Source organism: Anoplolepis gracilipes, chromosome 9, assembly GCF_047496725.1.
Source record: "Anoplolepis gracilipes chromosome 9, ASM4749672v1, whole genome shotgun sequence".
In the NCBI taxonomy this organism is placed as follows: Eukaryota; Metazoa; Arthropoda; class Insecta; order Hymenoptera; family Formicidae; genus Anoplolepis; species Anoplolepis gracilipes.
Genome location: NC_132978.1, coordinates 1,084,114 through 1,098,618, shown reverse-complemented (window position 1 = coordinate 1,098,618; position 14,505 = coordinate 1,084,114). Strand labels below are relative to the sequence as shown.

The 14,505-nt window shown below is 33.1% G+C and overlaps 1 protein-coding gene across 7 annotated transcripts in view; it reads right to left on the bottom strand.

The window, feature by feature from the left end:
• The window catches only part of LOC140669344 (uncharacterized), a 195,208-nt gene that overhangs the window by 14,455 nt on the left and 166,248 nt on the right, over nt 1-14,505 (bottom strand). For all 7 annotated transcript variants that reach the window (XM_072899097.1, XM_072899103.1, XM_072899096.1 and 4 more), the window contains one exon: nt 9,283-9,406. In XM_072899097.1, the coding sequence (XP_072755198.1) occupies nt 9,283-9,406 (124 nt within the window). The remainder of the gene's footprint in view (nt 1-9,282; nt 9,407-14,505) is intronic.

Here is a 14,505-nt window from a genome sequence, read left to right as displayed (position 1 = left end):
AAATAAAAGAACTTTCGTTCAAGTGAGTTTACTGAAGAATAATACATTTTAATAGGAAATTTGAGAGACTGAACTGATAAAAATTGATAATTAATACAAAAATTTCAAGTGTGTGTGTTAGTAAAAAAAAAAAAAAAAAAAAAACCGAATGTATAAATAAATAAATCATAAGATTCTATTCTCTACTGAATTTTAAATTAATTCAAGAGTGTTTTACATTTCACAATTTTAATATTAATAATTATTAAGATATAAAAATAAAAGTAAAAATTGATTGCATATTTAATAATATCTTGCCCTAAAGCTTATAATATTTTTTTATAGCGCTATTTGGCATAATAGCAATTTCACAAATAAGGTTATCTTTAAATCTTACACTCTCGGCCTCGCGCGTGACCCCGGTTCTCTAGGTTTAATAGAATTTCTCGCGACACAGTAAACGAATAATTACGCGGTCCGCCCCGAAGAAATTGCGGTCGCGGCAACTAGTAGCAAAGAACACGTAGTCACATCCAGCATTATTTGTCCGTCGCTCTTTTGCGGCCAACAGACGACGTCGGCGCTGTGGACCGCCGCCTCCTCGAGTTTCCTCTTCCTGAAAGCCGGCGAACGATAAAGGAAACCAGGCACCGCCGGATGAGGAAGAAAAGCGCTCGCAGCTTCAACATAAAACGACGAGTTAATATTTCTCGTGATATCATCGAGCGTAACGATATCGTGGTATCTCATTGTCAGTCAAATGCAAATCTGTTCAGAACAGCTGTCACATAAGATCACGTTCGGTGTTACTCGTCCTCCGAGCGATGACAATCGAACACATTGTTCTAAACCGAGAGATCGCTTTCAGTACAGTGTTCTCGTATTGAATATTCGTCACAAAAGCGTCTCCGGAGATTCGAGCAAGGTGAATGTCTCATTTATCGACGTGTCGAGGGAATTGTCAATCTTCTAATTTGTATACATGACATTCTACGTTTAATTTGCAATTTTGATCTAAGTTCAATTGTAACAATAAGTCAAGAAAAATCGTCGATTGACTATTGATAAACGTGAGAATGAAAAAAATAGCAGCAGTTTTAGGATATATTACGTTATTTTTATAATATTTCATGTAATTGCCAAATCACAAATACGTATAATTTTTTTATGTATCTCATCGTTTTTTTTTTTTTTTTTTTTTTTTTTTTTTCAGATGAATACTCTTTCATGTATAATATTTAAAATCTGAAATATTAAATATTATATTTACAAATACGTATAATTTTTCATGTATCTCATCGTTTTATCAAACGAACGCACTCTTTCACGTATAATATATAAAATCTGAAATATTGAATATTATATTTAAAATGTTGCGTGTAAATATTATTTTTGAGTATAAAATAAGAAATATTAATTTGAGTTTTTTACATATATTTTTAAAATAATATTAGGAGATATTTGACTTGTGTATGTGTGATATGGTTGAATGATATCTCGACAATATCTCGCTCGATAGAACCTGCAGAGCGGAATAGAACGATGCAGCTGCCAGACGAAACGTGAAATCACAGAACAGCGTTATTTGTCCTCACCGAATGGCGGTCGCCTGTGGCACCCAGAGAACAACATTGACCGAGATCAGTCTGGAAATAAGTGGATTTCCTTTCGACTTGAAAACTCACAATCGTGGCGAGGAAGGTCTTTCAGAAACGAGCTGTATTCAAGAACTTTGAAGTGAAAAAAGAAGGTAGGCACGCAATATACCTCAGATATTCTCTTTATATAATGTTCAGCTTATTATAAAACTTCTACACTAGTTTACAACGGTAAATGTTGATATTAACTGCGCGGTCTATGGATATAATAAAAAATGTCATTATAATAATATGTCATAAATATGAAATAAAATACTAGATTATTTTAATTTTATCGATTTTATGGAAATCCAGCAGTGATATTTAGTTAACCCGATTTTCAATTTAATCATTGATTATAAATTTACTTAGTATTGTATTGTATATTAAAGGATGGATTACATTTATATGTACAACCATCTCTAATGACAATTTCTCGTCTATCGATCCTGACAAGGAAGACGTTTCAAATCCGAATCTCAAAGAGCTTGAGAGGAAGCGACATCTAGTAGACGGGATATGTAGGAAGAGAAGATTGTAAGAGGAAGAGGAGGAGGAGTAAGAGAAGGAGCATAAGAAGGAGCAAGAGCAGGATTCCGTCGAGGTGAAGCGAGAGATGTTCCGAAGATCGATAACAAGCTGTATAACTCTAGCTTCCATCCACGGGAAAGAGACCTCCCTCCTCTCTTTCGCTCTCTCTCTCTCTCTCTCCTTGCATCTCTCGTCTTTTCCCTTCGTGCCCGCCTCGTCGCGTCTCCGACAAGCATCCTTTCATCAACGTCTCTGTGATCCAACTAAACTACCCTGACATCGACAAAACCAGGTCCGATGGGAGATAGACGCTTTTACGATACACACCTTAGCTCGCGGGGATACTTGTGATTGTATTGGTGGCTATTCGTGTAGCCTTCACAATCTCGCGTAATGCCTTTCTGTACAAGATGTTCAGAATGTATTCATGATATACGAATCAGAGTCTTTGATTATAGATATTTGAGTATCGATCAAAGTTTTCAAAAAAGCTGAGTTTTTTATTTAATAGAAAAATATAAAAATAGAATAATCATTTATAAAATTGAATTATAAAAATATTTTTTTTTGCACGCGTAGCAAACCCGTTAAAAAAATATCAGGATCAGTTTTTATTTTTATGCTTCAAATTTGCCAATATTAATAATAAAGGTAAAAAAAACTTGAATATTTTTGTTTTGATATAAAAATGAAACTATATATATATATATATATATATAATTGAACGTCATATGCGACAGAGGCACGTGTTACTGCGATACGAGCTATCAGCGGTTTAGTACTTCTGTCGACCGATCGGCGGTCATTAGTTACACGTGCACGCACGCATAATTACACATTCGCGCGTATGACATTTATTGCCGGAGATTAACCTGTTAGCTTCACGGAATTATTAATGCGCTGCGTTTATAAAGCACGGAGATGCAAATCGAGACCAATCGAACGAGCAAGCGGGCGGGTGGAGTGCAAATATGCTCGTCATCGTTTGACTTCGTTTGTTTATCCACGCGTGTCGAATGCCTCACGTAATTGTCGCGTGACTCGCGTGCATGTGAAAGAAATTGCCAGTTTTCTTAATCGTTCGCTTCCCGAGAAAATTTCTCAAGGGGGGTCTTAACCTACTTATTGTAAACAAATCGACGATGTGTCTCATTAAGCGCACAATGTAAGTTTGAAATATGAGTGTTACAAAGTAAGAATACAAATCGACAGATTATGATTCAAATCAATTTGAACTTGATACAGCAAAAAATTCAGAATAGAGAAATCCGCGGAACTAATATTTTCTTTCCATTGTAGACGATTTTTTTTAAATAAAAATTTTACAGCAGCTATTCTAAGTAAATGAAAAAATTAATATAAAAGTTTCTAAACTTTTAAAGAAAAATAAATGATAGAAAGATGATATTATTCAATTATTTTCCTTATGTAAGTAGATTTTTCTTTAATTCAAGCGTCTATAAAATTTCCGGAAATTATTTAATGATTCATATGTTATTAAGAGTTTTTTCATTACGACTATTACTTTTAAATGTAATAATAAACACCCGAGAAAGATGAAGGCGAGAAATCTCGAAGAAACGGAAATAGAAAACGGAACGGTGAATTCGTTATAAAGTAAGGCAGCGCAAAGATGCAGCAGCCGCGAAACCAGAACAGACGTGCTCGAGATTCCGTCGCTGTTTTATTTCTCTCGTCGATATAACACGCTGGTAGAGTTCTCTCTCATTCTCTCTTTCTCTGTCGTCTTTTTCTTGCGTCTCCCCAGGAGTTGAAGAGGGACCGAGCAAAGAGTAAATGTGGAGAGAAGTAACAAGGAGATGAAAAGATATAGAAGAAGACGAAGAGAGCCGAGCGAAACGAGAAAAAGGGGTAGAACGAATGTGGCGGGAAGGGGTAAATGACGATGGAAGAGTTATGGGGATGAAAGAGGAAAGAGGAGGACAGAATGCGAGAGAGGACGTATAACAGCAGGATATCAGCAGCGAACGATGAAAGTAATAAAACTTGGATGGATGGCAGGCTCGGACAGATTGGTCGGCCATTCAATTGGGAATTCGACGAATTTATGGACTTCTTAATCTGCCATTATGGACGGCCATTTAGGAACTTCCTTTCGCATCTAGACTTTGCCTCGTAGTTTATTCTTTCGATGTCGGAAGAAGCAGAGTAAGTGATTTTACGAACACTTCCGAGATTGTCGATGACCTTTAACTCGAGTGGAATTTTACGTATTACAAAAATAACACGTAAATATACTTCTTATTATAACTAATAAATTTTATTATACTTTTTTTATTATAATTTGATAAATATATCGTTACTAAATGTTATAACTTGATACATTTGCTGTATGGTCTTACTATCCCTTTTATGGATTAGTACTAATTAATTCTTAATTAAAAAATTATTTTTTACATATAATCATTTTACATATTTTTCTTTATTTGACTTTCTTGCAATGTGTAATTTTTTATTAAAACATGCAGCAGCTAATTGTTAAAATTAGAATGTGTGTGCACACGTTTTGGACACAACATTTCAAGCCCGCCGTTTATTAAATTAAATTAAATTAAATTTTACATTTAAATGTTACAAATTATCACACACATACAAGCATAGAGAGAATATGTTTTTCCCTCTAGAGAAAACTTTGAAAGTCCATTTCTCAGTTTTGACATGGAAGCACTCGGTTCCTTTCATATAATGGTCGTTCATTTATCCTTGCTTTGCGAAGGAATTCAGCGGTGAAAAACAAGCTACTCGGTTCGGTTGCCTTCGAAGGAACGATCATAAAGTAGACCTTTGGTGGCGTAGAGAAAAAAAGAGAGAAAGAGAAAGAGAGCACGAAATATGATGAGAAAAGAACGAAGGAAAAAGATAGAGAGAAAGAAAGAGATAGAAAGATATATATATATATATATATATATATATATATATATATATATATATATATATAGAGAGAGAGAGAGAGAGAGAGAGAGAGAGAAAGAGCAAGAGAAGGAAGAGCAGTTGGGGAGAGTCACGATGTAGTTTTAACCCGACGACAACCACGACCGCGGCATTACACATAATACCTGTCTGACAAGCTACCTTACCCGTGTTGTGTCAGCCACGAGTCGGCTATGTGTATTATATACGTATGTACAATTGTATGTGTATGTGTATGTGTGTGTATGCGCATGAACACGCGCTTTTGTGTGCGCGCCAGCTTACCGCTTGGCATGCACGAGTATATGTGATTGCGTGTGCCTGCATTGCACGCTCGAATGTGGCTCGAGAATTCGGCTAAAACTGAAATAGTCGACTTATTTGGGAGATTGGCAATATATTTCGCAAATACACGCGCAGCTAGAATTTTCTCAGTTATATTTTTCATGATTATACTTTCATATATATGTAACATATATAATCTCTGATGTTATATAAACATATTTACATTACACGTTTTATATATATTATTTTTTTATATAACTATGTGTTGCCCGCAAATTTTATAGTCGCATAATAAAACGAATTTGGTGTCGATTTTTAAATATTTCGCTATGTGAGAGATAATTTTGGAGTATCTTGTATGTTTGGACATTTAAACTATATGATTTATATCTATATTCATATCTATGAGCACGTATTAACATATATGCCAATAGTGATATTTTGTCATGCAAACGAAACTACGGCGAAATGCTCGCGTGTATTCGTATAGCGTGTTTCTTTATTATTTCCGCAGATCGCCCTAGAACGTATTATGACGAAATCGTCGTTGAAGCATGCGACGATAGAACTCAAAGAAGGCTTTCCTCCGGTAGATTATCTATTAGGGAAATTGGAATTAATTATACGTTCGCTCGCAATAGAATTAATTATTCCGTCGGCGCGTTCTCTTCTAGCACACTTTTGTTTTAATTTCATTCTCTTATCAATTTTATCTCACGTGCGAGTCGAGCCGCAGCGCATTATTGTATCGCATTATTTTATCGCGGCACATTATCATATAGGAAGTGAGAAAAAAAAAGAAAAAAAAAAAAACATTTAAGAATACTCCGCGTTTAATTGAGAAAAGTATGATAAATTTTTTAGATACATTATATTAGTAATTATGCATTTCAATTTTAATTACAAAATTTAATAGAAAAATTCATTTAATAATTTTTAAAACGTTTTATTCATTATCATTATTACGTAAAATTTACTACCCACATTCTTTCTAACTTATCAACGTTAATTAGTCTGAGTCACACAACTCATTAAGGAAATTTCCATACTTTTCATCAGAGTATTAAGTGACTTGCAGAAATATGTCGATTAAAGTTTTTACGAACACAGACATATTCTTCAATAAAGTTTATTTTCTTTATTACTAGAGTCTGTACACGCACTCTCTACGTAATAACGAGTCCTGCATTACTCGTTTGAATTAAAGATTCAGTTTAGTGACGTGTAACACAACATTAAAGTTATGTTTACGAAACATATGCTAATGAACATAAAAGCTTAATTCGAATAAATTAATCTGCATTACTTTGCAAATGCGATCATTATCACGGATTATCATTAATTATAACCATCGAAATGATCTTAATCAGCTCGCAGGCGATCCAATTATAAAGTTTATCGCAATTTATTCTAATCATTTATTATCGGTAAAAATGCACCAGCATGACTGCAACATTTGGATGCAATAAGCCATTACGGTAAACCAGTCCGGCGACAAATTATAATTCCCTCTTGCGTGTGTTTTTATATTTTATAATAGAAACCTCATTCTTTTTTTTAAAAAAAAGCAAAACGAAATAAAAAGCACATATTAATTATTTCTAAACAAAACTGAATACGTAAAACATAAAATATATGAATAAAATATAAGATATACGTAGATTATGTTGGATGACAATTATATGATTGCAATCGACTGAAAGACGATTTCAACATACGAAATAATGAAGTTGCTATTGCAACATACTTTTATTTACCCGGCTTTTCCGCTCAGTGAAGTATCGGATGGATATTTATAACCCCGAATCGTTCGAGCAGCAACAAGATCGATCGGATGCTATTCCTATTACATTGTACTCTCCGAATGTTTACTCGGGGCAAACGATTGATTGATCATCGTTGCTAGTTATTTTCAGTCGACATGAGACGATATGATTTTTATTCGACCGATACCACAATGACGATAGTCATTATTTATTCGAACAATTATATATATGGCACAGTGTAACCAGAGCAGTTACTGCGAAAATATTGATTTCACGATTATTAATTATTAAATCTGAATAACAGTTTTAATTCTGAAAATAGAAATTTAAATAATAATTTACATGCAAAGGCGAATCAAACTTCGATATTAAAATCAAAAAAATTAATCCGACTTTATTTTATTTTTACTCTACTTATTATAATTTAATTATTACCAATCGCAAAGATTGTTTTATTAATAATTAGAAACTTGCAGTTAAATTTTCATAAAACTTAAACTCATTATTTATACATCTCTATTATCGAGTTTTTCATTTAGCTATATATTTTATGACATTTGTTATACATTGATAATATACATTGATTTACTTCTTTTTAGGGCATACAAAAATTAAAGAAAATTAAATTTATTTATTTAAGAATGTTCCAAGCACATTTAAATTCATCAAAGATTTACTTTAATGAGAAAATATTGAAATAACAATTTATATATAATTAAGAATTTATAATACAAATATAATATTTTGAGAATACAAATAATATTTCTCGCATTAAAACATTACTTAAATTAATACTTGTTTAGTCATATATTGTCAGACAAATAATGTCCTGTATTTGTTTGACAAAAGTGGTGCTTGTAATCTTTTTTTTCAGGAAACACTGCACAATTATCGTTCATTACTATATCACGAAGAAAATCGCAAAGTAAGCGGAGCTCGTTTCCTGCGCTCTACGTTTAAACAGCGCGGTAACGGTGAACATCATTTTATGTAGCAACTCTCTAACGATGCTTAATATTACTTAATATCCCGGGAAAAACAAGTGGGCGGCAGATGCGGTGATTTTGCATTGAACGATAGAAAATGTGCTCGTATAGTCTCTCTTAGGACGCCAATTTCCATTATAATAATACGGAGACTTCGTATGCGTTATCATTAGTGTTATTATTGTTATTCATCAGATTGCAGAATTCGATAAATCAATAAGTACCGTATATAACTTTATCCAAAGAAGCCAGGGCCAATCATAGGGTAAATCGATGGCAACTTTGACAAGTGAGTAATTGCGAATGTGGATGAATCTTTAAATACAAATTCTTCGTACTTTACTTATTGTTAATAACATTTCAAAGTGTCGACACTTAAGTACTTCGTATTCTTAATGAGCCGTTAAAAATGAAAATGTCATTAACATTCAACATTCATATAAAAGAATTTAAGAAGTGTTCGTGGATAATATTCCATCGAGAGATTACATATATCGCGGAAAAAATTAATAATTAGCATCAATTACACGAGTTGCAAGAAGTTTTTATTAGACAAAATAAAATTAATTAACTATTGAATAACCAATTATGAAATATTATTAGAGATAACTTTAGCTTTTTAATTAAATAAAAATATATTATACTAATTATATTGTTTCAAGTATCAAATATAGACTTAATTAAATTTTCGAATTCAACTAGATTTCGCATAAAGAGCATATCGTTTAAAATTAATAAAGAAAAAAATATTCATTTTCCATTAAATGTACATCAATTGTATTGTATTAACTATATATATTAAAAAAAAAAAAAAAAACCAACATACATAGTATTGTTAAAATTATCATATAAAACTAATTTACCAAAATAGCTTTTCACACATTCTCGATAACGAAAAGAAATCTCGAAATATATATTCGAAATATGAAAAGAAATCTGATTTTATTGATCAATTTTAATGTTCAATGTATCATAGAAAATATTAAAAATAATATTTTAAATTACATTTTTTAAAATCAATTTGATTCTCTAATTCCCTGCAACTAAATAGGAGTTAGAGAGAGAGAGAGAGAGAGAGAGAGAGAGAAAGAGAGAGAGAGAGTAAGGAAGTCGTAAGTTTAAGATACGGAGGCAAATGGATGAATTAAGCTGTAACGAGGTTCTTACCTCCTTCAGTCTCGTGCCAAACGATGCCCTCGAGGGTGACGGAGGTGCCTGGCTCGCAGGGCCCCAAACATTCCGGCTCGGTAATGGTCCCCACGCTGGTCCCAACGCATACGTCGGACATGTCCTATAACACAAAGTAAATGACATGAGTCGAGAGGTATAAATACTATATAGGATAATTTTAATATAAATACAAAACAATATTAGACAATAAAGAGCCAACGCGGATGTAGAGCGTGAAGTAATATCAGCAATTCTTCAATCCACAGTTTATTAGTAATATTCAATTAATATTTCCAGTAATATTTGAGCCTCTAATTTATTTAATTTAGATTTTAATATCTTATCGCTAATTTTGCGAGATAAAATTGTGAAATAAATATAAGAGATCACATTTTAATATACATAAATAATAATGCTAAATTAATAAAAATAATATTGTATGATATCTTATGTAATTATTAAAAAGCTGAGCTTGCGGATAACGCGCATTTATTTTCCAATATTAATGATAACAAGGATTACTCTTATAGATATCGATACAATTATAAGAAAGACAATGTATATTGTTTGTAATTAAATTGAGATAGTCTCGTGTATATCCAAGAACTTGTCATTCCACTGAGACGATCTGGTTACGCTCAGAGACTTGCATTCTAACTATGACATGGGTCTCCTAAGTCCATACGAGAATAGATCAAAAGCGATAGTGTGACGGAGCGATGAAGATGCTAATTGCGATCCATCAGAGAAATTAGCAAAAAAATCTTTTTTATATTCTATATCAAATGAAATTATTTAAATATAAATATATATCTACTTTTTCTCCCTTTTATTTTAATTTTAAAGTGTAAAACTTTTATACGCATCAGACAAATTACATTTTGTAAAATTATTAGAATAATATGCATAAATATATACAAATTAAATTTAAAGAATATATGCAGCAGCATAAATGACGTTTATAAAGTATTTCTTTCAATATCGATCATACATAATCATTACAAAAAAATAGTCGAGATAATAAGTATTTCATAAATAATTGAATTTTATATTATATAATAAAATTATTGCTTCACTAAATTTAATATTTATATTTCTGTAAAATATATCAACAAGTAATTTTATTAAATGTTATTGCAATTTTAGACAATTTTCTGACAAAAATATTAAATTTATAACTTTTTTTCAACCTTTCAAACTCGGGACTGAAAAGGTTGACATAATTAATATTTTCCCAAAATACGTTCATTTACTACGTTAACGTTTCGTTTCTTTCACGCAATCACGAAAATTGTTTTCTCGAATGAATTACCGGCACAATTTAAAATAAACTTGTTTTTCACAATTCTAAATATTAGCAATCTTTGCAACAAAATCTTTAAAATTAAAATATCTAAAGTTTTTAAAATTTAAATTTTAGTTGTATTTTTTCTGTATTCTTTTTGATTTGACGGACTATATTACGAGAAGAAATCCTTTACTTTTTAAACTTTCAATCGGCTTTTTTAACAATAGTACAATTTCACAAGTTTACTTGCCTTTATCATTTATTACAATTGTTGATCCTTATACGTTTTTGATTTTCTCTTCGATTTTATCACAGCAGTTTATATATTGAAAATAAGTTCTATAATTTAAATTTTTTATATGTTTTTTGATAATACTAGGATGTTTTTTAACAATTGTGAATTGGACCCTGAATGGCCTCGAGGCGCGACGGAACGTAGCCGAGGATATAAAAGCAATTAGAGGAGATCCAATTAACTAGCTGGTCGTGGTGCACCATTCTATATACTCGCGCTGTGTCGCACGCTGTTTATGGAAATATCGGCCCGGCCAATATTTCGTTGAACGGACGCAGACGGTTGGAAACGCGGTTCCGCCATGGCCGTTTACACCGGGCTTGCAAATAGAAACGCGAGCCGGCAAGAGCGTTAGAGGTTGATTTTCACGTATCGTGCGCACCTACCACGTCATGTCGCTGAAAATTACGAACATGTCATTCCCGCTTGGATATTGTATAGCGCGAAGCTATCGATTTTGATTTGCACCCGTGAAAAGCAGACTGTATTTTAAAGAATCTGACCACATGATGAAATTTTCCTCTATCCATTTTTACAATTTTTCTATTATAAATAAGTTTTTGTTTGAATATATTTATTATTGTTATTATTATCATTAATATTGCTACATGAAGAGTTTCGCTATTTTATTTGCCATTTTTATTATTATAATTGCATATTTCATATATATATATATATATATATATATATATATAAATTGCGCATGTAAGTACATAATATGGCACAATGTAAAAACGCAGTCGGTCTGCTGCAGGTTTAAAAGCAATTAGCGAGATGTCGACTGAATGAATGCGCTCTGCTGGTCACGGTAATTTTCGCGGCTCGATGCAAACAAATTTCCATTTTGGAAAACAAAATAGCCACACGGCCGGGGCTTTGAGAGCAATTAGCGATGCCTCGCATAATTAACGCGCTAATTAGCAATGCAATTTCGAGTAGTGCGAGCATATAACTTTTTCGCATGTCAAAATATTGGCATCGCGGCTGTCGCAGATTTTTCATTTATTCACCCTTCGGGATTTAAATGTCGTTCGTTGTCGCCGATATATTCGCAATATCTATATCCGATATTAATATCTATTTACGCGGAATGATTTTCAAACGACGTACAAAACTGTATATCCGCTTGAGAGCTTCAGTTATCTCTCATGTGAAAATATCTCTCAATAATAATAAAATTCTCCAAAAATATAAAATTGACAGTAATCTTCGATTATTGACATCATTTAGATCAATTAATTGGAATTATTTTATATGTAATATTTCATTTGTCCGTTTTTATAAAGTTATCAAAAATTATATCGATTAATGTCCCGCAGGAATCGACTTTTAAATAATTTTGGTATACATGTACCGTATATTAATCTAGATAAATTTATCGGCGTTATCGTTTCGGCATTTCACCATGAAATAAAATTTGCGCCGGAAACGCATTTACGGGCGGGTTGGCTGAATGCATCAAAACGCATTAATGTGAATAATCGGGAAGAAGAATGACAGCACATGTGGAACGATGAATCCACATATGTATTCGAGATTTGTCACATCTCTCTTTTATTATCTTTTTCATAAATTCAAAATACAATTTATCGTGGAAATCTGATTGCAGTTAATTAAAAAATTTTTTAATATATTATAGGCATCTTCGCGAATGTTTAAAATAAAATGAGGGATAACAAAATGTTATCTATACCTCTGTATTTCTAAACTTTAATTCAATCAAGACCGAGTCTTTTAAATTCAACGGAAATAGCTTAAGAATCATTCATTCTTCTATACCTTTGTTAAGAAAGAACCAAAACTTCAAATTGGTCAAGGAATGCATAACTAAAAGCAAGAATAGCAATTTTAAGACGTTTTAAGATTCCACGGATGAAGGGTAAGGACAGAAGATGGTAGATAAGTAAAAAGCACGGAGGAACAAGCACGCGGTCGCCTGTCGGACCCGAGATTACAATAGTAGCTTGAAATGCAAATCGCCGGGTTTATGCTTGGTTTCCATAATTACAGAAGCGCGACGCGCGTGTTACCTTTCATAATGTACAATGCACACGGACCGACGTAATCGTGGCATTGTTCTGGCGCGAAACTATTTCGCCATGTTACGACAACGACGACAACGACGACAACGACGACAACGACGAGTCGGCGATGCGAAAGGACAGCCGTGAAACGCGAGACGTGACAGCCTGCAAGAGGGAAGAAAATACATATTGGAGCGTCGCCAGCGAGCTTGCTAGCGAGCTGCAATACAGAAAAAACGACATTGTGTCGTTAGTCGACGGACATTAGAGGAAAAAAAAATACACCTATAAAACTTCAATAACATCCGAGATACTGATACTTCGAAAAATAAGAAAAGAATATAATCATAAGCGTGAATAAATATCATCGAGAATCAAATGGATAAACAATGAATTTTATCATCTCACTCTCTCAATCTCTCTCTCTCTCTCTCTCTCGATTATCTTTATATAAATATTAGTCTTCCTTATTCCGTTGAAAGTTACAACGGGTTTGTTTAATCATATCCCATTGAGTGGATATGACGGCAATTCATTTCAGCAATTGCCGTTTTAATCTCTGCTTTTCTAATTTAATGAGATTCCTTAACTAGTCGTTAATTATTCCGCGTTGTTTTTCTCCGAACATAGCAAACAGCGATGAATAATCCTTTTGCGGGAAACAGTTGACGCAAGTGTTGAGAAAGGACGTTTGGAGAGAAACTGTCACGAGCACGTGCGCAGATTCCGTAAAGATCGCAAAATCGCTGTGTAAAAAGTATGCAGAGAACAGTCGCGCGGAAAAAAATTGCGGTGATAAAAACTGAAGAGTCAAGGGACAGCTTGATATACATTTGAAGAGCTCTCGTCAACGCACAGTGTGGCTTCAACGCGAGTGCGATCAACATACATGTTGTATCCAACATCGCGTGATCCAACTATTCTTTTTAACGTTTCGAGAGTTAAAATTGAACTCTTCGTTCGTGCGCGTTTTTCGATGCGCAAGCGAGAGAATGAAAGAGAGAAAGAGAGAGAGAGAGAGAGAGAAAAAACGAGAGAAAAAGCGCAGCCAAAAATTTTTGGTGCGCACTTTCAAGCGCCAGTATACACATAGCGTCGACTGACAGTGACCGCCGCTTTATACTCGTCGGCGCCATTATTGCTGTAAAATTGACACGACTAGATGGATAGTATAATAAATTGTAGAGCAGAGAGAGAGAGAGAGAGAGAATAATATCGTCCCGGAGAATGTTATCCCCCATTATCGCAGTTATTTCGATGAAATTGTCGGATAGAGAGTGGAGTAAATTTGTTATACAAAGGGGATATTGAATAAAGCAACACACACACACACACACATACACACACAATTGTAAATTGAAAATTATTTATCTAGAATATATTTGTGTTTATATATTGACTTCGATTTATATCAATATTAACAAGAAAGTAAAAAAATACGTTACTACAAAGTTTCTCCACGGTCTTCTATTTTCCTATTATTACACGTTTCCTCCTGTTATAACGGTTTTCTTCATCAAATTCTTTGAGGTGATTAATCATTCACGATTCGTGTAGCAACTACTATATACTAGACAAAAGCCGAGTATCAAGTATAGCAATCAAGAAAATTG